The sequence below is a fragment of the Sinohyriopsis cumingii genome, chromosome 17, assembly GCF_028554795.1.
Source record: "Sinohyriopsis cumingii isolate HCF-2022 chromosome 17, ASM2855479v2, whole genome shotgun sequence".
Taxonomy (NCBI): domain Eukaryota; kingdom Metazoa; phylum Mollusca; class Bivalvia; order Unionida; family Unionidae; genus Sinohyriopsis; species Sinohyriopsis cumingii.
The window spans coordinates 68,643,030-68,669,743 of record NC_142977.1 but is presented as its reverse complement, the minus strand read 5'-3'; the positions used below and the strand labels follow the sequence as shown (position 1 = coordinate 68,669,743).

Below are 26,714 nucleotides of genomic sequence, written 5' to 3'. Positions count from 1 at the left end.
AAAATGAGAGATATGTACTGATCACTTTTTTTCCATCCATCTATCTATCCATCCTTTCATATATATTGTAACCATCTATCTATCCATCCTTTCGTATATATTCTAACCATCTATCTATCCATCCTTTCATATATATTGTAACCATCAGAGCTCAACCACCTTTATATGTAACTGTATGCCATTTTGTTCGTGAGTTGCCTATTGCATTAAAAGAGTTGTATTTTCATTCTGTTTTTAAAAAAATGGAATTACTGCCCTTTTTGACAAATTTCAAATCAATTACAGCAGATTCTAGTGTTTAGCATGGCTATGAACCATTCAGAAGTTTCTACAGGAACTATGTTCCATGCTTTCTGCAGCAAAAATTGTATTGCAGAAGACTGCATTTGAAACAAAGTTATCATGCACTGGTGAGACCTTGAAAGAATCTTTATTTAGAAGAGTTATGACCCCTGAATCCCTATCTTCTCCAGCTTTTGTTTCCCAGCTGTCATTCTTCTGGGTAGGACCTGCTGATAAATTTGCAATGAGCTTAGTGATGCACTTGCTGCTAGTAGTTTAATTTGTTGTTGTTAGGTCACACACCTCCCTTTGCATTTTAGTTGTTAGGTCACACACCTCCCTTTGCATTTAGTTGGTGGGAATAAAGGTAGAAAACAAGATTAAACCAATTTAAACTGGAAATATTTTGTATTAAATACCTATAAATAATAATACATTTTTTGTTAATTTTCAAGGAAGTGAATGTGATCAAACATACAGTCCTCAAAGTGTGGCATATTTGCTGAGTTCACAGATTTTTGGTAGAAATTACATTTTTGTGGATTTTTCTTGCCATAACAAAAATTGTGGAATTTCTTTGCCTTTTATGACTTTTTCCTTTACTGTCTGTCTATATAAAATGTTAAGAATTAAATTACATGTAGACTGTGATAATCAAATACATAGGTTTTATGATGAATATTTTTGAATCACCTCATGCTGCTGTTGTTGAAATATTTGTCTTTTATGCAGAAGTTACTACAGTTTTTTAGTTGTGGCTTTTGTGGATTTTTTGGTGGAAATCTGGATTGTTTTTTTACAAATGTTTTGTGATCACCATGACAAGTTCATGCATTTTTTTTAAATGAAGGAATGTCTCCAAAGACAACAGGGAGATGTTTCCAGGGTGACATAAGTATTAAACTCATGATGTGATATAACTTTCTGTTATTTTGTGTAAGATTCTTTCAAATATACATGTTTACCAATGAGACTTACATAGATATTTGTCAATACTTTTTTATTTTAATGAAAAGTTTGGTAAATCAAATATAAGAAAAGCCATTGTTGGTGTATTTTAGAAAACAATGCCAATGTATGTTGGTGTATGTTACAAAACAATGCTAATGCATGTTGGTGTGTTAGAAACAATGCCAATGCAGGTTGGTGTATGTTAGAAAACAATGCCAATGCATGTTGGTGTATTTTAGAAAACAATGCCAATGGATGTTGGTGTGTTAGAAAACAATGCCAGTGCATGTTGGTGTATGTTAGAAAACAATGCCAATGCATGTTGGTGTGTGTTAGAAAACAATGCCAATGATAGTTGGTGTATGTTAAAAAACAATGCCAATATATGTTGATGTGGTGCAGTTTTGAAACAGCGTTGGAAAAGATTGTGACACACAAGTGCTTATAATATTGGGAAAAGAATAATTATTTAGTAATAAAACACAACATATGCTAAATTTTCTTCCAGTTCAGTTTCCACCCTTTAGGACCTCTGCCCATACTATATGAAATATGTTGACCAGGCCTCTGGAAACCCTTACATATGCCTGATTATATTTTGTAATGTGTACTTATTAATGCAAATATTATATAATCTAATAATTTCAAACTCCTTGTCTGACGAAACAAGCTAGAATGACAGGTACATGTATGGCAGGCATCCTAATGCCTGAAGCTAGAATGACAGGTACATGTATGGCAGGCATCCTAATGCCTGAAGCTAGAATGGTAATTCTATGTATGGCAGGCATCCTAATGCCTGAAGCATACGTGTTCACCTAGTTGATACAACCAGAAGATTATGATGCAGCCAGAACTGCATTACATTTAACACACATTTTCTTCTATTTGTAATTTTTTATAATGTATTCCATTAAACTCATATTTTGTTTCTTTAAAACCTGTATATTGTTCAAGAGCACCAATAATTTATGTTTTTCCTGTCATTAGCATTACATGCCTAGCAGCTTTACAGAGACATGGAGAATGTCTGGCCCTGGTTAACAAGAGGCTTGAAACAGAGAATGACAACCCAGATCTTTACATCATGAGGGCTCGTCTTCATGAGATGTTTAGAAATGTAAGTAATAAATGAATTTGACCAATACAGCATCTCTATTCAAGGAATGCTTTGCCAGTTTTTGAATGGTTTCCCTGTCCACTTTGAATTTAAAGTGAATGACAAAATCTCTCAAAAACCCAATGCCTGACACAACCATACTATTAAAGAGTAGCATTTAAAAAAATAATATTCATTAACAAGGCAATGAAAGCCTTAATCTGCAAAAGAACATGCTTTTTTCTCTTTCCTGTCTATGTGTGATACTGTTTGCCTATGTGAGAAAGCAGGAGAGGATTTGCCAAGGATGCTCATGTGAGAAAGCCTAGTGGGATTTGTAAAGGATGCCCATATGAGAAAGCCTAGTGGGATTTGCCAAAGATGCCGATGTGCAGTTAATGACAATAAGTTTGACATCATTTTGTTGACGTCATCATGAACATCTACAGTTTTTCTTATGATTTAAATATTGAATAAATAAATTTTGCCTGTTAAAATTGATTATGTTTGTGATAAAATAAACTTTTAAGCTGCATCTAATGATGTGAACTGTTAAAAATTCAATTTATTTCTGTATCTGAGGAGTAAATGTCTAATTGCTGTAGACTTTGAGTAGTGAAATATATTAATAGTAATTAATGTATAAGTAATATGTAATAGTAATAGTAATTAGTAATAGTAATATTAATTAGTAATTAGTAATAGTAATATTAATAGTAATTAGTAATAGTAATATTAATTAGTAATAATAATAGTAATTAGTAATAGTAATTGGTAATATTAATAGTAATTGGTAATAGTAATTGTAAAGAGTAATAGTTATAAGTAATGGTAATAGTAATAGTTAAAGTAATTGTAAATAGTAATAGTAATTAGTAATAGTAATTAAGGGAAACAAGAGTTAGATATGTAATGAGATGAGAAGATATAAAAGCCACCTAGGTTGAAGAAATATTTACATTTTCAGTTTAAATATTTGACATCTAAACCTGAAAGTAGGAATTGCATCAATAATTGGTATAAATGTGCACATATTTTAATTTTATAATGATAAGTATCATTTCTAATTATCCTATCCATCAAGATCAGAATTTTGTTGCATTTTTGCAGACAACACTCTGTTACTATGATGTCAAAGATGCCCTTGCCCTGAGTGAAGGACACACAGAAGGCAAATTAATGATGCTGAAGCTGGAGGAAAGAGCACAGGAAAACAAACGCCAGGCTGTGCAGCTAAACCTCATGGGGAAACATCGTGAAGCACTGCAAAAAATATCTATTGCCATAGAAACAAATCCCTCTGTAGCTGATTTTCATGTTCTCAGGTAAAGTTTGTGATTGAAATTTGAAACTCCGTAGCAGTTTCCTCCATTGTAGAAGTATGTTAAGGAAAAGGTCAACAAATACAAATGAAATTATCAATTGTCTAAATTACAGCATTAGTTCATTTATATGTTATTTACTCCCATGATAAATGCTTTGCTTGACATTGTTTCTAACAGTTTTATGATATCAGCCCATTTGATTTGCTTCATTTCTGGATGCAAAACATGAACTGTCAAAATAACTAGTATGCAGATTTAAATTATTTTGAAAATAGTTATGCAGTTTCTTTTAGATTTAAATATCGTGTGATTGGTGAAAGGGAGTTTCTTCTATATATTTCACACAAAATGAAGTTGTATATAGTATTTATCTGTGACAGGGAGTTTCCTCATTATAAATGTACCCAAAATGAAGTTAAATATAGTGTGGTCCACTATATGGATTTTTATTTACTATAGTCACAAATGAATTGGTAATTAAACCTCAGAAGTAAAGGTAGGCTGTTGTTTAATTAGATTCTTACATGATTTGTCTTGTAAGATGTCAGCTGTACTTAAAGACTGGAATTTTACATGCATTACAAGCACATTTTGTGTGTGTTTATAAGGCTTTTTTTGTAGGGTTTAGTATATAATTTATGTATGGGTTGCTCTATTTGAACATGCATGGTACCGAGGGAAGGCACCTTTTTTTAGATATATACAAAGTTATATATACAGTTCACATGAAAATGATGCAGAATTCTAAATTGTATTTAAGGGTGACTACTCCATGTTGAAAGTACCTTCCCTTGGTCCAAAGTATGTGTTACCAGAACAGTTCCAGACCAAACTAGTAACTGACTTTGTATAATTAATTGTATAAGACAGTCAAACCTGTTAATAGCAGTTACTAATAGTCAAAGGCAAAATTGTCCCATGCACACAGACTACCATTCTCGACAGATTCACCTTTTAAGACTGAATTTTGAACAAATACTCTGAACAAATATTATTATTATTATTTCATTATCAAGATTGTTTTTCACATTTACAACAAAATCATAATAACATGAATATTTTGTTCTCTCTCAAATTTATATTCCACTCATGATTACTTGCTTTAATCCATCCTGAAATTAAAATCATCAAGAATATATACTTATCTTTGTTTGTTCATGCTATAAAAACAATAGATGGATTAGTCAGTTGCTCAGCTCCCCAAGATGAACAGAAATCAAAAGAAGCCATGTGTAGCTATTTGTTGTGACTCCTAACCATACTGAATGATCCCTGACCCTAATGAAAATGGATGTAACGCTTAAAAAAATGAACATTTTTCTTCAGAGATAGATTTTATTCACAGGCAAATAGATGAAGCTAACTAACTTTATATGTCACACTGGCACAAAAACTGACTTTTGTTTCTTTTGTGATAAGACAACTACTTTTCCCACCATCCAGCAAACAAATTGCTTCGATCCTGTCCCATAAGAATAAAAACTGCCTTGCTTTAGAAGCCAACATGTGGACACCTTTGAGTTTGACATACAGTGTAACAGGAGTACAGTAAGCAGATATGAGATATCAAACACTTAAATATGGATTCACATTATATGCTTATATATAAACAATACTGTGCTCATCAACAAAAGTATTTAATTTGCATTCTTTGAGCAGTCACTGCTGACACATTCCAGGGACTGCAATATGAGTAAGTCAGGGTAAAACCATTGTTTGTTAAAGAAACACCTGCCCAATGATCATTGAAGGCAAGTGACCATTAAATACAGGGCATTTGTGTTGAGAAATTGGGGTTAGATAATTAGAATGACACTCATGACCAGGTGACAGCTGAACACAAATGACTGTTAGGACAGGTTTGACTGTACATGTTTTGCTATGTGCAGATGTTTACACACATCAGTTGGTGTATTATCCCTGTATTCCTTTATTTCTCATTATCCAGTTTGTTATTATATGAATGCTGTTTTGTTGTTGTGCTCACTACTGTACACCATTTTTGTGATGATTCATGCAGTAGATAAATAATTATTAGTAAAATTTGAGGTAAGTTGTTTGATTTCATTGAAAGCAGACTGCATTTCATTGGGTTTTTTTTCTGTACAACAGGGGTACTCTACACAGAAAACTTGGGGACTTCAATGCTGCAATAGATGATTTTCTCCTTGCCCTAGATAAATGTGACCATAACGAAGAGAGTCCAGTGTACGTGGACTCTCAACGGCAGCTTCTGCTGACATACAATGACTTTGCAGTGGAATGTTTCACTAAGGGATTTTTTGAAGAGGCAATAATCCTCCTGAACAAGGCCATCAAGGGAGAGAAGCAAGAGAAAGGACTGTATATTAACAGAGGAGGTAGATAACTTATTTGTTTTCCAGAAGATTTTGTCTCACCTACTTAGATTAGTCACTTTTCTAGCAGAATCATTGCATTCAGATTTTATGCTTAAATTTTTGGATTAAAGTATTTGCAAGTCACATAGCTTGCATCATACAATAGCTTGCAGATATTGTAGAAGACTTCTATTTGTTTCAAGGAAATACAAAACTGAGTTTACGTATATCAAATTTATCTTCAAAATGGTAGTACTTCTATACTATTAGACTGAGACTGACAAAATATGGTGAAATTTGAGCAAATTTTAATTTATTTTTTGGTGTCATCCATTGTTTGGGTGCAAATTGCAAGCAAATTATTCTGTGGGTTCAATTCTATCATGAGATAACAGCATGACACAGTGGTGACTTAATTACTCAGATGTGTACCATATTATGATAATGTTCACAGGTATGGACTTAATGCATAACTGTTCCATTGTTATTTGTCTGTCTCACCATCAATTATCAATTATTTTTTTGTACATAATAACTCTGGCTCTCCACCATCTTTAGGTACTTAACTTTGTGGATTGCTCTTAGGGTAAGGAAGAAGAAGCCTATCCTTTTGGTTTGGGGGATGAAATGTTAAAGGTCAAGATCAATGACCAGACAAAGAAAACTTATTTCTACACAACAGCATTAGTTTTACATCACATACTTGGGTCAGCCTCTGTGTATAGTTTACACTTGATGTAAGAAAAAAACCCGAATGATTTTGGGATTCAAGTGTCAAAGGGCAAGGTCACTGTGACTAAATGAAACAAATGGTTTTTGCACATAATATTAGTTCAGCATGACAAACCTGGACAAACCATGGGGAACGAAGAAGCCTATAAATCTTTAATCAGAATGCCAAAGGTCAAAGTAACTTTGATTGATAGAAGAAGACTTATTATTACACAAAATAAAATCAGTTTTGCATCTCACGCCTGTACCAAACTTTGTGGATAGCTTGCTTGTTGGTGGAAGGAAGATGCCTATCAGTTTTGAAGTCAAAGATCAGAGGTCAAGGTCACTGACTAAGAGAAGAAAATAACCTGTAGACAAAATTTAGTTCTCAAGCATCAACTTTCACTAAAGTTTGTAGATGACTTACAAAGTGGGACTTAAAGAAGCTTATTGACTTTATGGTCAAAATGTCAGGTACCTGTGACTGAAAAAATGTTTTTTTTTCTTGCATAATAACTTTACTTCTGGACCTCATACCTTGACCAAATGTGTGAGAACTTGAACTTAAGGTATAGAGAGAGGTGCTGTTGATTTTAGGTCAAAATGTCAAATGTCAAGGTCATTATGGCTCAAAGATAAATGGGTTTTGCAGAATAAATTTTATTCTTGAGTAAGTTCCTTGACCACACTTTGTGGATAGCTTGTACTTAGGGTGATAAAGAAACCTGTAGATCTAGGGATCTAAAGATCACAGTTTATGGTGTTGATGATATATAAAAATAATGGTTTCTGCAAACTAAGTTCAGTTCAAGATTGCATACTTTGACCAAAGGTCCAGGTCATTGAGACCCATTGGTCCATAATCTACAGAGTAGACCATGTCCTTCTTGGGTCTAGGTAGAGGGCTTCTAAACATGGCATATGCCATTCATGGTACTCTAGTTGTCCTATGTTTGTAGAGGGAGAAAAATAATTGATCTCCATTGTTGTTTTTGAAATCGGTTAGTCATTGATTGTATGTGAAGTGTCGATATGACAAACTCAGAATCTTGGTAGTCAATTGTATCAACTGATTGTGACATTTTTGATTGTAACTGATGTTACTTCCAAGCAAGAAAATCCCTTCATCCATACAGTGGGGGCCCGGGGTGGCTAAGTGGTCAAAAGCACATGCCATTATTGATCACTGCCATCTCAACTCTGTCCATGTGGGCTCGAGTCTCAGGCTTGGCCAGTGTGGGTATGTGAGATAGCTTGCCAGTAGCTTCCCATGGGTTAGTGGTTCTTCCTCCAACAGTTATAATGGCTGCCATGTAAGGCTTATCCTGTAATGAGTAAAGAAATGGCAGTTGTTTGTCAGTGCCAGTGAAGTCAGAGTTCAGCTGTCAGAAGTGTCATGTATGGCCATCTCACTCTGTACAAGTTTAAAATGTTTTAACTTTGTAGAAGAGTAATGCATCCCATATTCAAGCATCTTTCATAATAGACCTGACTGTAAGAAAATGTGAAGTGTGCTGACATTGTCATAGAGAGTGTAAACTTAAGTAATAATGCTTGGTTAGTATTCAACAATTAAAAAAGTAACATGTACTGTCAACATTAACTATTAATAAAGTAACATGTACTGTCAACATTAACTATTAATAAAGTAACATGTACTGTCAGCATTAACTATTAATAAAGTAACATGTACTGTCAACATTAACTATTAATAAAGTAAAATGTACTGTCAAAATTAACTATTAATAAAGTAACATGTACTGTCAACATTAACTATTAATAAAGTAACATGTACTGTCAAAATTAACTATTAATAAAGTAACATGTACTGTCAAAATTAACTATTAATAAAGTAACATGTACTGTCAGCATTAACTATTAATAAGGTAACATGTACTGTCAACATTAACTATTAATAAGGTAACATGTACTGTCAACATTAGGTAACATGTACTGTCAACATTAACTATTAATAAGGTAACATGTACTGTCAACATTAACTATTAATAAAGTAACATGTACTGTCAAAATTAACTATTAATAAAGTAACATGCACTGTCAACATTAACTATTAATAAAGTAACATGTACTGTCAAAATTAACTATTAATAAAGTAACGTACTGTCAGCATTAACTATTAATAAGGTAACATGTACTGTCAACATTAACTATTAATAAAGTAACATGTACTGTCAAAATTAACTATTAACAAAGTAACATGTACTGTCAACATTAACTATTAATAAAGTAACATGTACTGTCAACATTAACTATTAATAAAGTAACATGTACTGTCAACATTAACTATTAATAAAGTAACATGTACTGTCAACATTAACTATTAATAAAGTAACATGTACTGTCAACACTATTAATAAAGTAACATGCATTGTCAACAAATTTTATCATCTGAATGAGGTGGATGGTATTTATTAAGGTGAATATTATTCATGTTTTCAGAACTGTGGTCTGCATATCTCTCTCTCTCTCATGTAAAATAAAAGATTTCAATGACATGTATAAAACTAACATTATTCATCTAATGGCAAAGTGGTATATGAACTCAAACAATTTGAATGGGACTACTTGAAATATGTATGTGTTACACAAAATTAAAAATTTACTAAACCAATAAGTTTTCTCTTTGAATTATTAGTCATATCTATTGGACAATGGAGCTAATACATTCAGTGGATACTTTTAATAAGGTGTTCTATCTCATGAACAATTGGGCTAATGCATTCAGTGGATACTTTTAATATGGTATTCTATCTCATGAACAATGGGGTTAATGCATTCAGTGGATACTTTTAATATGGTATTCTATCTCTTGGACAATGGGGCTAATGCATTCAGTGGATACTTTGTATAAAATGTTCTATCTCTTGGACAATGTGGCTAATGCATTCAGTGGATACATTTTATATGGTGTTCTGTCTCTTGGACAATGTTGCTAATACATTCAGTGGATACTTTTAATAAGGTGTTCTATCTCAAAGAACAATGGGGCTAATGCATTCAGTGGATACTTTTAATAACATGTTCTATTTCTTGGACAATGGGGCTAATGTATACAGTGGATACTTTTAATAAAATGTTCAATCTCTTGGACAACGGGGCTAATGCGTTCTGTGGATACTTTTAACAACGTGTTCAATCTCTTGGACAATGGAGCTAATGCATTCTATGGAAACATTTAATAACATGTTCTGTCTTTTGGACAATGGGGCTAATGCATTCAATGGATACTTTTAATAAGGTGTTCTATCTCTCTGACAATGGGGCTAATACATTCAGTGGATACTATTTATAAAATGTTCTATCTCTTGGATAATGAGGCAAATGCATTCAGCGGATCCTTTTAATAAGGTGTTCTATCTCTTGGGCAATGGGGCTAATGCGTTCAGTGGATCCTTTTTATAAAGTGTTCCATCTCTTGGACAATGGGGCTAATATATTCAGTGGATACTTTTAACAATGTGTTCAATCTCTTGGATAATGGAGCTAATGCATTCTGTGGAAACATTTAATAACATGTTCAATCTTTTGGACAATGGGGCTAATGCATTCAATGGATACTTTTAATAAGGTGTTCTATCCCTCTGACAATGGGGCTAATACATTCAGTGGATACTTTTAATAACATGTTCTATCTCTTGGACAATGGGGCTAATGCATTCTGTGGAAACATTTAATAACATGTTCAATCTTTTGGACAATGGGGTTAATGCATTCAATGGATGCTTTTACTAAGGTGTTCTATCCCTCTGACAATGGGGCTAATACATTCAGTGGATACTTTTAATAACATGTTCTATTTCTTGGACAATGGGGTTAATGCATTCAGATTGTTTCATCATTATATGCAAAACTTAATTGTTCTTTTTTGATTTGACTAAAATATTATGATCTAGAGTGAAATTATCAAGCCCGACTTTCCAGAAACTTAGGAAGGATAGCAATTTTTAGAGATTTAGATCGCCTGAAAACTTAGCCTATCCAAAAGCTATGGATAAAGACAAATGATTAAGTCGGTATCATAGTTTCATGTATGGTCAGTTTTAACAGCATAAAATACCAGAGAAAAAATAAAAGTAAAAAATATATTTTCTTTTAGAGTTCATTTTTATTTTCAGATTGTTTCTTCCGACAAGGTGATTTGAATTTTGCGTTACAAGATTATCATCAGGCCCTAGACCTGGATGAAAAAGATCAGAGTATTAGATCTCGTATCTCTGTAATACACAATGAATTAGGTGTCACTGCAAACCAGGAGAAAAATTATGTTGTAAGTTAAATGCTTTTAAGTGCTAATACTTTTAATAGAGTCCACTATGGTGAGAAGTGAGACATGGCAGTCACTTTTACATTGCTGACAGCATCCTTAGTGTCATCATAATCATCATCAGTTTCTTTGGGTGTTTGTTAAAGGTTTTATTGCATCTTTTTCTAATCCTTGATAGATTATCTTGAAGATTTGTGTGAATTATTATAAAAAAAGACAATTTATTCAACAAGATTCTTGCTGACTGCTTTTGTCTTGGTGTGAAAGCCACAGTCATAGAAAATTTATAGTTTGGGTTTGATTAAAGTCTTTTCATTTGCCCATAATACCTAAACCACTAGAAGGGTTTCTTCATACCAGGGATGAATCATTATGAAGCTAAGACAATATATTCTGTGACAAGCTCATCTACTATTCTGACCTCAATTCAAGGTCAGTCATGGAAAATTGGCATTAAGTTTTGAATATTTTTTCTCCATCTGCTTGTATTTCCTAAAAACTTGAAGGATCTGCTTGATATCTGGATTGAATCATTATGAAGTTAAGACAATTTAATATGCAACATGCTCACTTGCCCCCTTTGACCATGTGGCCAAGGTCACAGTCATAGAAATTTGTTTTGATGTTTAGGGTAGCTTTTTATTTGCCTATATTTTCAAAACCCTTTGACTGATTTTCTTCATATTTTGGATAATCATTATGAAACTATGTCAGTTCATTCTGTAACATGCATAATGAACCTTTTGGCATCAGGGTCAAGGTCACAAGTTTTACAGCACATACTTTGTTTCTATAAATCAAGCTATTTTCATCATGCAGAAATTCAGTTACCTGTCATAAATGCAGAGCTAGATAAACACTTGTCCTGAAGAAAAAGACAGGTTAGGAATTATGCAAGGCAGGTGAGACTTTCCAGTTTTTGGCCTTGATTTTCATATATATATATATATATATATATATATATATATATATATATATATATATATATATATATATATATATATATATATATATATATATATATAAGATGTTTTTTAACAACTGCTAAAATAAGATTAAACATTTAAATTGAAGGTTTTTAATTCTTTGAATGATTCAGATAAAAGCTAATTTTCAATTTTGAAGGTTTTTTTTAACATCTGGAAGAAAAGCAATAATAATAATAATAATAATAATAATAATAAAATAATACAAAGTGCCCTCTTTATGACACTGTTAATTGAAGCCATACAAATTACCAAAGTTATAAGTGTGAAAGCCATTACTGAGTGATGTTATACTGAATCCAAATAGTGCATTAGTGTTATTTATATTAAATATTAATGATGCCTAGTATTATCAAGGATTCTCCTGTAAAATCCAGAGATAGTACTTTCCATTCTGTTTGCTGTATATCTGTAATTATTTATAATTAATTATATATATCTTGATCTCAGTTGTAGGAATCTGGAATGAAACTATATGTATGTCACCTGTTCTGTTATTTATTGTAGGAAGCAGAGAATAAGTTTACCTTAGCAATAGAATTCAACCCCAAAGTTGGCCAGTATTACATTTCCAGGTCTAGGGCAAGGTATCTGTTAGAGGTAAGTTGGTAAAGACATTGTTTGGCTCTTGTTGAGATGTATTGGGTTAATTAGAATTTGTAAAACAAATTAAGGCTATCAATACTGACAGTTCTTTTTGAAAATTTCTGTAACAACTGCTTCAGGAACAGTTAATATATAAATTGAAGGTTCTTAATTCTTTATATGATTTAGAAAAAAAGCTAATTATGATTTTTGATAGCATTATTTTAACATCTGGAGAAAAACAACAACAACAACAACAACAATAATAATAATAATAATAATAATAATAATAATACACTGTATCCTATGTTTAACTAAGTTATAAGTGAGAGAGTCTTTACTGAGGGATGTTTCAACTAGTCCAAATAGTGCATTAAAATAAAAAGGTTATCATATTTTTTCATGTGACATCACATAATAAATAAATCTTGTGTGCCAAGAACAAAAATAAAGTGAAATAATGATGCAGCAATGATAAAATAAAACTTGACCAATTTAATTAATTTCCTGACCATGGCCACATTATATGATGAGCAGTAGTATCAGTGAGGCTTTATTGTGAAGGAACATAATAATAATAATAATAATAATAATAATAATTGCTTTGTCATCACAAAGTATTATTTACTTGAACAAATATTTTTTCAGCATAATTATAAACTGAACCTTTGTTACAGAATGTGCAAGGTGCTAGACAGGACCTTTTAATAGGAATGCTTTTAGATCCTACAAATGAAGACATCCTCTCCATCATGTCTCGACTTTTTCCGGGAAAGTCGGTGTCTGATGTCATCAACAGCCGTACAGCAGACAATGCCCGAGTTGCCATCAAGTTGATCTATGCTCCTCCCAAGGAACCAAGTGAAGTGGGCACTGAAAGGTAAGAATTCTCTGCCACCATTTTATGTGCCTCTGTGACAGTGGTGGGGCAATTAGCACTGTCTTTATTCATCTATCCATAATTCTGTATATCACACCTTAGTGAGATTTTGTGTTTTGGTCAATTTCAGGCACAGTGAAGGAGCTTCCATGCTCAATGAACGCATTGCAGATATTAGGTGTCATACATACTACTTTACCTTGGTGACAGTGTATAGTGTAGATTATAAAACTAGATTTATTGTTACATTGGTCTGGATGTGAGTAAAAAGTCTGGATAATTGATGTACAAATGATAGATACTGTACTAGTCTAGCTGTGAGTAAAATGCCTGGATAATTGATGTACATATGATTGATGCTGTAATAGTCTATCTGTGAGTAAAAAGTCTGAATAAATGGTGTACAGGTGATTGATATTCCAATGGTCAGGCTGTGAATAGGTTACTGATGTTTCAATGGACTTGATGTGAGTAGGTTACTGATGTTCTAATGGACTTGATGTGAGTAGATTACTTGTATTCCAATGGACTTGATGTGAGTAGATTACTTGTGTTCCAATGGACTTGATGTGAGTAGATTACTTGTGTTCCAATGGACTTGATGTGAGTAGATTACTGGTGTTCCAATGGACTTGATGTGAGTAGATTACTGGTGTTCCAGTGGACTTGATGTGAGTAAAGAGTCTGGATAGTTTGTGAGTAGATGGTTGCTGTTCTATTGGTTTGACTATGAGTAGATGACTCACATTGCTTTGGTCAGGATAAAAGATGGCTGATGGTCCACTGATTTGACTGAGTACGAAGTTGGCATATGGATGATTGATCTCCGATTATCTGGCTGGCTGTGAATACATCACTGATGTTCCCTTGGTTCAGCTGCAAGTAAAATGTAAAAATATTTGGTGTACAGATGACTGGTGTTCCACTGTGAGTAAAATGTCTGGATATTTGGTGTACAGATGACTGATGTTCCACTGGTCCAGCTGTGAGTAAAATGTCTGGATATTTGGTGTACAGATGACTGGTGTTCCACTGTGAGTAAAATGTCTGGATATGAATTGGTGTATAGATGATTGGTGTTCCATTAGTCTGACTATGATTAAATATCTGTCTGTGATTGAATAATCTGGATATCTGATGTGCAAATGATTGGTGTTTCAATTATTCAGGTCTTGAGTAGATGGCTTATGTTCCATTGAGCTGGTTGTGAGTAAAATTGACTGGATAGATTGTGAATAGACGAGTGACATTCCATTGACCTGGCTGTGAGTAGATAACTCATATTCCTGGCAGTGAGTGTAACAAATCTGAATAAATTGTGTACTTATGATTGATGTTCCATTAATCTGGTTGTGAGTAGAATATCTGAATAATTAACATACAGATGATTGGTGTTTCTTTGGTATGGCTGTGATCGGATTGTTTGGTTGTCTGGGAGTAAAAATCAAGATAATTGCTGTACAGATGATTGCTGTCCCATTTGTATGATTGAGTAAAAAAATCTGGGTAATTGCTGTACAGTTAATATGCTTGAGCAAAATATTGATGATTGATGTTCTGTTAGTCTTTTTTAAAGCAAGTTTTAACTGTTATAGTTGTAATGTTTTGGTATATTTGCTTTATTACTAGTATGCAATAAAATGCAAAGAGTAAAATCAAAATTTTTTGATATTTAAGTGAAGGTCCAGAAGATGAGGGCAGTCAGCAGGCAATTGATGATGTGAAGAGTGAAGTCAGTGATACAAAGAGTGAGGAGATGGAGGTACCCATTTGGAGACCAGGAGGATACATCCCTACATTTCGGGCATGTGTGGAGGAACAGGAAATTAATTTCAAACTTGTTCTGGGGAAAAGACAGGTACCAATGAATCTTAGATTTAATTTCAATAATAAAGTGTTTTGCCCATGTGTTCATTCTTGTGTTCTTCATTTGTTATGCCTTCAATATCTTATACCCAATTATACCTACAATCATGACAGTGTGAATGAATCTTAAAGAGTGTAACTCAGCCATACTGTCACTAGAACTTTTAATTATGCTTGATTGAAATATGTATATTTTCAGCTATGTGTTCCTTATACTCTAAGTTTAAACATATAGGAACCTACACTCACTCAAGAAAAGTTGGTATGTTAATGCCCTTCAGGGTGAGTAACTCAATCATGACTAATCAAGGTCACTGTGACCTTATTTCACACCAGAGTGACTTTTATATTTTCAAGTATCTGTTCTTTAAACATATCTTTCTTACTGTTGCACATATACTCATGCAAACTGGTTTATGGCTACTTCCCAGAAAGAGGAGTGTGTATGTGTGATTTGGATTTTTAACGTAGCTTTAACAATTTTTCAGTCACATAGCTACGATGTCTGCAGTGTGACAGTTTATAGTGATGTCTAGCATGATGTCCCACCCAGTCACATTATCCTGACACTAACCTCTTAATGCTGAGTGCCAAGCGAGACAGCTGTTAGTACCATTTTTGTAAGTATTTGGTATGACTCGGACAGGGATCGAACCCACGACCTCCCACATCCGAGGCGGACGCTTTAACCACTAGGCCATCGGAGCAGTGCAACCCAGAAAGAGGAACCTTTCCATATAAAACTAGGGCACTATACCCTATTTTTCACCATTGTGTAATATTTGTCTTTTCAGTAATAAATTCTTTACGTCCTCATTACAGTGTGACCCCACTATAACACGGTAGTTGGGAGCCATATAATCTGACCCTGTTATAGACCGAACCATGTAAAAAGCAAAAAAATGATGCATGTACCCCCCCAAAAAATTTTTTTTTGGGGGGATAGGTAATAAATGCTGGCATAAAAATATGTGCATCATTGACACAGTTACCATCTTAAATCAATGCATATTAAATGAGAAATACACCTGTAGTGAAAACAGAGAAGGCTAATATAATATTGTACTTTATTCAGAGAACCACACATTGGTACATATAGGGGCATACTCTTTATATATAAATGTCTAACATATAGCATGAATAGAGTATCAACACCATGTACTCACCTGTGGATCTTATCACTTACAGTATATTGAATGCACAATACAAGTAATTCGATCGAAAATACACACACAAACACACACACACCATTTAAAATATTCAATAATATTGTCATGGGTTGTAATGGTCTGAATTCTGTGGGAAAAAATATAACAATCACGTAATGAATAATAAAGCACATTTACTTTTCATTAAGTCTGAAGTCAGTAAACAGTAAAAGTTAGTTTGCGTTGTAAGCCACTGTTGGTAGCATTCATAAGCATAAACTTTTGTCTGCAAAAAGGAAACATTCAAGGCACAGTAAACATGTTCCAGTCATGTTGGAAAATGAAACAATCCATTGGATTCCATTGCTTTTATTTAAGTTTGGTACTGACTTCCTTTGAACAAAGGTTCTTTGTTTTTATTGAAGATTGTAGTGGGTTTTTTTTATGAAGAGTGTGTGCGTTATTGAAGTTACCGCTGAATGACAGCTTTGGATAACCAAACAAATGCCCCTTTTTTATTGTGGCGGCAACATCAAATAATTGTGTTGTGTGATTGAGACTGATCTTTTTCTATTTGCTTAGTATGTTTTCACAGCAATCGGTACTTCAAAGGTAATCTGTTTTCTTTGAAATTTCATCAAACTATTTTATCTGTGTACATTTTAAGAAAAGGACTTGGCCATCGTTTTGTCAATTGTAATTACTGTTCCTCCCTGCCTATAGACCAACAAGATCATAAGATCTTGTTTTTTGTGTGTTTCTTTTGTGGTAGTGGAGTGAGGCTGCTTTCTATGCATGCGCCAGAAATTTTAAAAAGGTCAACAGATGATAGAGATGCAGGTGTTTTGATCTGATGAAAGGAATTACTACAGAAAATGTGTGTTCTGAAGGATTTAATTCTGAGTGAAAAGAAGAGAAATTTTACACACCATCCACATACAAATGTCAGTCAGTGTAAATATATTAATTACTAGCAAGCGGCCAAAAATCCGATGAAAGATAGATTATGAGACTCATCCAGTTGATCTCCACCACCAGAAATGTCATAAAAAGAAGAGGATATCTCACAAGATACAGTATTCATGCTAGGTGTCAACATAAGTGGATTATAATATAACAATGCACTGTTATGATGGTTTGTCAATATGGGCAAAAGAATTTGTTTACATAACAATAGCTAAATTTCAGAGCATTTTATATCAAGTTTGCAGCTTCCTTTCAATGGGGCCTCTGAATTTCTCCACTCCAAGCCAATGGTTGTATATACAAGCTTAAACAGCCAACAATGTCGCCAATAAAAATAAATTGCCAAATGATATATTTTGCTGCCAATAAGGATTATTTTTTTTCGCAATTTGCGAAGCCCTGCGCAATTCCTGGATAAACTTTGTACGTTATTTTTCGTACTTTTAAGAAGAAAATATTTTTTTGTGTACGAGAAAAATACATATAAAATTTCAGGAACCATGCCACGATTGTCTTGTATTATTCATACACGACCTCTTTCCCAAAATAATAATAAGTTTTTATGTTTTTCTCATACTTTTTTTTCATGTATATGAAATTTTGGAAGCCACACCATGACCGTGTTATATCCTAATTCGTGTTATATCGGAGCATGCTATAGTGGGGTCACACCTGTATTTTGAACACTATTTCACCAACATTCATGGCTGATAATTAACTTATAACCCCAAATGGTTTCTGTGACCTACATTTCATGTTTAAGTGACTTCTTTTAATGTTCTGTTTGTTACTCAATATTTTAGACCCTATTTCAAATACACTTATTAAAATGGGTATGTTGATCTTTCACAAGAGTTACTCATTGATACCCAAGCAACATCACTGCAACCTAAATTTTAAACTTGATTCACTTTTGTACTGTTTGCCGTTCTTTCATTACACACTCAATATCATAGACCCAACTTTATATAAAATGTGATGTGAGGATAGCTCAACCTTTAATGCTTGAGTGACTTTTATATTTTCTGCTGCTATCAGTTAATGTCATCTACACATTAAAATTTATATGTGGATGCATCTTTAGGCAAGTATTTAAACCCTACCAAACTAAGTCACTATGGCTTAATTTTCATGTTTTAGTGACTTTTGTGTTTTCAGCTCTCCATTTGTTGCACCCACAATGTTTTGGACCATATTTCATCTAACTAATGAAAATTAAAAATGTGATGCTTCTCAAATATTTTAACCACATTAAATTAGGCCACTTTGGTCTAATTTTCATATTGGGGTGACCCCTATATTTTCAGCTATCCATTTTTTGGTTACATCTCCAGTATCTTGTCCATATTTTACCTAGGAATATTGATATATGGAAGCATCACAAAGAGAGTAATGCAGAAATACTAAAACAGTGTGACCTAGTTTTCATGCTTTAGTGATTTAAGTATCGTCAAGTATCTATCTTGATATATGAAGTCACATTTCCTAGTTCTGCATGGTGACTCAATCATTAGCTTAGACATATAGCTTGTGAATAATGAGTTTGAATCCTGTCCACACCAACCTAGATCAGCTGTTGTGGCATATTTGTATGCAGTGCAGTTAGCCCCCCCCCCCCCCCCCATGCCCCGGCATCTGACTTCCTTACCAGTCTTTGTCAGAGACTCCAAACTGGCTCATGTTGACGAGATTCATATTTATGTGAACACCCTCTTTGCAGTAGTCGATCACTATAACAAACTGATGTAAATCAAAATTGTTTACAAAGCATGACTTTTTAGCAAATTTAGCTACTTTTTACTAAAATTTTGTTATTGCCAAATTACAAGATGAAAAAATATGATACTTTATGTATGTAAGAACTGCCACTGTCAGTCAACTGGTCTTTGCATTTATTCATGCCAAATTGTGCTAAGGATGTAATACCAACAAGTGGACAAATGAACTTGTGAATTTTACTTCAGAAAAATGTTCTGATCAATTTCTTGTTCATAAATTAGTTTTAACATTCATTATTTTTGGCAGTTATACATGTTGTGAACAATTTGATAACACATTGTGCTGGATTAAAATGACCAGACTGTTTATATGTTCACCAAGCACATAATGATTTTAACTGTTAAAATTTAGTGAATAAAATTTATATTTTTGTTCCTCAGTAATTTATTAAAATAGTATTTTGCTAATTTGCTGAAATGAAATATTTGCCCAAACATAATGATGCCAAGTTTGGACCCATTTGAATTGTCTTTTACAAAGAGGTATTTGTTATAGTGGAAAGTGTTCCACTTTGCAGGTGTTCTGACAGTACATATAAATCTAATTAACATTACAAGACAATGACAAAGTAATATTTTTTGCGTAATAATATACAAACATTAAACTAAAAGAAGCAAGAACAATAATAGTATTGAATGCATTGGCTAAAAGTTAAACTTTTAGATCATTGTTTGTACTGTTCTTATACATTCAGTTACACATGAATACTGTAAACACTGACATACCAGTACCTTTGTGACAGAAGATCAGAATCTGTGCTGTTGTTGTATTTGATTAATCCATCTAATTAATGCAAACACTGACATACCAGCACTTTTATGACAGTAGATCAGGGTGTGTGCTGTTGTTGTATTTTATTATTCCATCTAATTAATGCAGACACTGACATACCAGCACTTTTATGACAGTAGATCAGGGTGTGTGCTGTTGTTGTATTTGATTAATCCATCTAATTAATGCACTGACATACCAGCACTTTTATGACAGTAGATCAGGGTGTGTGCTGTTGTTGTATTTTATTATTCCATCTAATTAATGCAAACTCTGACATACCAGCACTTTTATAACAGTAGATCAGGGTGTGTGCTGTTGTTGTATTTGATTAATCCATCTAATGAATGTAGACACTGACATACCAGCACTTTTATGACAGTAGATCAGGGTGTGTGCTGTTGTTATGTTTGATTAATCCATCTAATTAATCCACTGACATACCAGCACTTTTATGACAGTATATCAGGGTGTGTGCTGTTGTTGTATTTTATTAATCTATCTAATTAATGCAGACACTGACATGCCAGCACTTTTATAACAGCATATCCGGGTTTGTGTTGTTGTTGTACTTAATCCACCTGAACAATACAGACACAGACATGCTACCACTTTTGTGACAGCAGATCAGAGTCTGTGTTATTTGTAGTAGAAATATTATTGTTCAAAAGTTATATACTCTAACATTTCATCAAATGATCATCATTACCATTATCAAGGGTGCATGCAAGTTTTTCTTTTGTTTTTCCAGGTGAGTGACAAGGTCAAGGACATTTTACATGGAAGAAGGAATCTGAAGTACAATGGACCAAGAGTGCAACCTCTTCCTCCTCCCTCTTCCAAACCCACATATGGAGGACTCAATTTTAAGAGAAGTAAACATGCAAAAGCTGAAATGAAGAAAAATGGTGGAACAAACTGGAGAAATTTTAAAACATCACTTGGAATTGGCCTGGCAAATAGTTAGTCCAGGATAAAGTGTAAATAAATAAATTATAAATATAGTTTGTTTGAAATGAAACTTATTTTGTTTAGAAATAAATATACTAATGACAAAATATTTGACCTAAGCATTTACATGTGGCATATTTACTATTCAAATCTTTCTGGTTCCAGCATGTGCTGCAAAGATTCTGTCTCTGTGTGTGTGTGCATGTGTGTATTCTGCTGGAGGGTTTGATATTTGACTAATCACATGTATTTGAATTTTTGAAATTAACCCAGTTAACCCAGTCACCTTTGAAATGAAGTTTACATAACCTGTATTTCCTTTGAACTTAAATTTGGATAACCCAGGAGTCTTCTTTGGAATTAAGTGTGGATAACCCAGTCTGTTTTGAAATAAGTTTGAATAACCCAGTCTTCTTTGAAGTTGATTTTTGGATAAACCAATAGCCTTCTTTTGAAATGAAGTTTGGATAACCCAGTCTCCTTTGAAATTAAGTTTGGAAAACACAGACTTCTTTGCAATTCAGTTTGGATAACCCAATCTCCTTTGAAATAAGTTTAGATAACCCAGTCTGCTTTTACTATTAAATGACAATCTATCATCACATCTGTCACATTCTTTTTAAATGTAGTTTGATTTCATACATCTGTTATAAGACAGTTTTTCCACATATGTTTTGTGGTTTGATATATTTGGCAAACATTTATGTCAACCATGTCCACATGGAAAAACACCATTTTGTTAGTGGTTACTGATCATAGAGACATGGTATTCTCCAACAAACCTTGGCAAGGACACTTAAATAGATGTCTGAGTTTGGTTATTTTACTTCTGAAACACTTTGAGCTGTAAATATTTCACAAATAATATATTACTTGTACATATAACAAATATGTCTTTAAACAATATTGAGAACCAATCACAGCTCAACAGAAAGAAATTGTAGAAGATATAAAACATGCATTATAGAAAGAATATTAATGAAATAGTACATTGTCTTGAAGGACACTTTCATAGAAAGGAAACAAAGATAACTACTTACAGAAACAGATTTTATATAAAAACGTGTCAGAGAACAAATTTTCATTTTGAATTTATTTTTGAATGCAGTGTACCAAGTTTCATATGCTGCACAACTTCCTTACTTTGAGCTCTGACTAGTTTTCAATATCTATTAGCTTTATCTATTCCGGTGCAGTCTTTAAGTCTTTGAAAAGAGTACAGTTTTCTTTCTTACAGAAATTTTTCTTGTGAAATTGTGGGCTAGAATCCATTTAAATAAGCTCATTAAAATCATGTCTTTTTGACTAATGAATTTTGATTCAAAGAATGATTGATTATATGTCAAATTATATAAAGGTACATACCTCTGTATTTTACTTGCATTTTACATAGAAAAGTTAGTGCACTTTCAGGAGACTTTTCCTTATAAAGGACACGTCTACAAAGGACAAAGTCGTTCTGTCCATTTACAGTCCTTATGTTATGATATGTATATAAAATAGTTGAATGCTGTCATAATTAGGTTGACAGACCAATGATAATTGCTATTCACACTATGTATTGTTTAGACATTATACAGTTACTTACTGTCTCTGTTAGATATACAGCTACATGCAGTCTATGTTAGATATAAAGTTACATAGTGTATATGTTAGATATACAGCTACATACTGTATATGTTAGATATAAAGTTACAGACTGTATATGTTAGATATACAGCTACATACTGTATATGTTAGTTATAAAGTTACATACTGTATATATTAGATATAAAGTTAAATAGTGTATATGTTAGATATACAGCTACATACTCTATATATTAGATATAAAGTTACATAATGTATATGTTAGATATACAGTTACATAAGGTATAGGGGTCCCAATTGGCAGAGTGGTCTAAAGTGCTCTCCGTTACGGATCACTGCCGTCTCACCTCTGTCTGCTTGGGTTCGAGTGTCAGATTTGGTCAATGTGGGTATGTGAGAAAGCTTGCCAGTAGCTTCTCGTGGGTCAGTGGTTCTTTCCGGGGGGTTTCTCTGGTTCTTCCTCCACCATTAATACTGGCCACCATGTATAGCCTATCATGTGCTTAAAAATGGCGTAAAACACAACAACAACAACAACATTATGTATATGTTAGATATAAAGTTACATACTATTCAGGGGGCCCCGAGTGGCCGAGTGGTCTAAAGCGCTCACCGTTCCGGATCATTGTCATCTCACCTCTGTCTGCGTGGGTTCGAGTCCAAGGCTCGGCTAGCATGGGTACGTGGAAAAGCCTGCCAGTAGCTTCTTGTGGGTTGGTGGTTCTTCCCTAGGTTTTCCAGGGTTCTTCCTCCACCAGTTATACTGGCCGCCATGTATAGCCTATCTTGTGCTGAAAAATGGCGTTAAACCCTAGAACAACAACATACTGTTCATGTCAGTTTTACAGCTATGTATTATCAACGTTAAATTTGCATCTACATAATGCACATAACTGATATGCAGTTACAAACTATATATGCCAGATATGTGTGTGTGTGTGCGTATGTATATATATATATATATATATATATATATATATATATATATATATATATATATATCTGTGTGCGTGTGTGTGCATACTGTACATGCCAGATGTATAGCTACTAACTATATATACATAGGACAGTTTAATATAAAGGATGTCTATCCACAAAGAATGCCGAAAAAAGGTCTTATTAAATATCTTTTGCATGAATCATATCTGTCTGAAGTGGACTGATGACACTCATTTTGGTCCCAAATGTCAATTTTCATTGCATTTAAAATGCTATTTTTGTTTCAGCTTACTAACAGATCATACTACTATCTGCCTTCTTACACAGATTTTATTGTGGGCCTGGTGATATGTTAGCAATAAAGATGTTTATAATCTAATTCAATAAGTTCATTAAAACAACCCTGTTTTACTACCATTAAATCCTGATAAAAAATCAATTGATTACTATACGAAAATGATATAAATTTATGTAAATGTAAATTTTATCAGTATTGTTCTTTCAGGAGACCTTTTCTTACAAAAGACACTTGCCTATAAATGACACTTGCCTATAAAAGACAAGGTCACATTGTTGGTTTACTGTCCTTGATAGACATGTTTGTATGCATCTTTGAAAAGCTATATGTTAACTTATGTCCTAAAAATCACTTTCGAACTCAATGCATATTGCATGCATATTATATATATTAAACATTATGCATTTGTTAGAATCTCTGGCATTTTGACCTGTTTTGACCACCGACCTCATTCTTGCATGGAATACAAAATCTGCAGCATTTTACCTATTTTTGACCAATGCCCACTGCTCTTGCAAGGGAGGGAAGATATGCAGCATATCATACAGTAGAATGAATAATGTTATATCTTGCAAATAATCATGGGGGAGGGGGATTTGATAGCAGAAACAACTGTCATGTCCTGTTTGTGAAAAAAAAATTTCCTTTCATAGTAATATGTATAAAATCTGCATTGAAAACTGCAATTTTTCTAGATAATCTTCTATTATTTATTTTAATCTTCAGCATCTTATTTAAAACATGTATATGATTGCATATGTACATGTATATATAACATGTATGTGTAACATGCATGAGTGATATGTATAATATGCATAACATGTATATGTGTAATATGTATATGTTTGTATGATATGTAAATGTATGATACATATATATATTGTAAAACAAGTTTATATATTTATTACATGGATATGTATGTATAACATGTATATGTATTTATCAAATATGAATATGTATGTATAACGTGAATATTTATGGATAATATATTTATATCTATGCAGGGTATATGTATGTGCAACATGTATATGTATGGATAATATGTGTATGTATATATAAATATATATTATTTCCAACCATATACAGATTGAAGTCTTTTCTTTTTTATCAACTACTAAGTAGACAAGACAGTAAATACAATTCTTGTTACAATAACACAATTTGTTTCTTATGATTTACTTTTTTTTAAAAATGTTTTCATAAACTCTTCTTTACTTTAAACATTTAATGTTTCCTTAATATCTTTTCTCGAATCTTTTTAAACAGTAAATGTTTTCTTGAAATCTTTCACTAAGTCCTTTTAAGCATTCAGTCACAGGATCCCAGGTAAACTTTTTGTTTGATTATTTTCATCGTAATGAATTATTATATGGACATATAACATCTATACATGTATAATAATAAATAATAATAATAAATAATATGAAACATGAATAATGCAATGATAATACTGTAGCTTTGTACCACCAACCCAGCACATGCACTGGCCAAGACCCCAGCTTGAAATAGTCTAGGGATGGAAAGTAAAACCAACCCAATACATGCACTGGCCAAGACCCCAGCTTGGAATAGTCTAAGACATGGAAAGTAAAACCAACCCAATACATGCACTGGCCAAGACCCCAGCTTGAAATAGTGTAGGGCATGGAAAGTAAAACCAACCCAATACATGTACATGCACTGGCCAAAACCCCAGCTTGAAAAAGTCTAGGGCATGGAAAGTAAAACCAAACCCAGCACATGCACTGGCCAAGACCCCAGCTTGAACTAGTGTAGGGCATGGAAAGTAATCCCAACCCAGCACATGCACTGGTCAAGACCCCAGCTTGAAATAGTGTAGGGCATGGAAAATAAAACCAAACCAAGCACATGCACTGGCCAAAACCTTAGCATGAAATAGTCTAGGGCATGGAAAGTAAAACCAACCCAGCACATGCACTGGCCAAGACCCCAGCTTGAAATAGTGTAAGGCATGGGAAAGTAAAACCAAACCCAGCACATGCACTGGCCAAGGTTACAGTCAATACAGACATCAGTCTTTTCTGTACACCTGGCTGAAATACAGCTTTTAAAGTTAATAATTGTAATATTGTAACAGTTGTTTAAATGAAAGGAGAGTATGTTTATTTTCAGATTATCTGTGTCCAGTACTATACACCTAAGTGATCCTAAGTTAACTGGCTTTTTATTTTTTTGGCTCAAAACAAGGCTCACACCCTCCCATTGACATTTTTTGCTGACAAAGAGAAACAAAAGAGTATTTGTGAAGTTTGATTCACTGATTGGATCTCATTTTAGGAGAAATCTGAAAACCTCAGTAAAGCGAAAACCTCTCAAAATCCAGAAACTTTTACTTACTCCCATGGGATTTCAGACATGACAAAGCACACTGTAGCAAGTCAGAGAAACTGGCATAAACAGGTGATAGACAAAGCTGGCAAAGACAGGAAAGGTGTTTGGCCACACAGTGAAGTGGATCCAGCCATGTAAAATAAATGCATAAAAAGTACCAGTTATGTAGCAACAATCTTTCCAAATGTGCCATATCTTTTGAATATAGATTTTGTTGAGGAAATATTATATAATTAAAATATGTATATAATATGTATATATTATATAATTAAACCATGGTACAGTACAGTCATCAGAGAAACTGCCTTGTGGCACCACTTCATATGCATATAAGCTACTGTAGAAAAATGACATAAGTAAACAAATTTTGAAAGTACTGCATTGTTGAATGAATAAAAATTATTTATCTTGAATAATACTTGTGATATCTGCATGAAATAAACTGCTATTGTATCTAAAATGCTAGTTCTGTAAAACTACACAAAATACCACATTTTGGATGATGAAAAATTTTCTCTTTTGAAGGCTGTTCCAACAAGTTGTATCTTCACAGAGTGTAAGACACTAAAACCCTGAATTAGAATATCTAATCATGTAAAACTATATAATGT

The 26,714-nt window shown here is 33.3% G+C and overlaps 1 protein-coding gene across 1 annotated transcript in view; it reads left to right on the top strand.

The window, feature by feature from the left end:
* Positions 1-26,562, top strand: part of LOC149779172 (tetratricopeptide repeat protein 16-like) — a 35,527-nt gene extending 8,965 nt beyond the window's left edge. The window contains exons 5-12 of the mRNA XM_089939740.1: positions 2,224-2,353; positions 3,443-3,657; positions 5,770-6,017; positions 10,847-10,998; positions 12,489-12,581; positions 13,244-13,446; positions 15,124-15,304; positions 20,728-26,562. Coding sequence (XP_089795866.1) covers positions 2,224-2,353; positions 3,443-3,657; positions 5,770-6,017; positions 10,847-10,998; positions 12,489-12,581; positions 13,244-13,446; positions 15,124-15,304; positions 20,728-20,943 — 1,438 coding nt within the window. The 3' untranslated portion in view covers positions 20,944-26,562. The remainder of the gene's footprint in view (positions 1-2,223; positions 2,354-3,442; positions 3,658-5,769; positions 6,018-10,846; positions 10,999-12,488; positions 12,582-13,243; positions 13,447-15,123; positions 15,305-20,727) is intronic.
* The last annotated feature ends 152 nt before the right edge of the window (positions 26,563-26,714 follow it).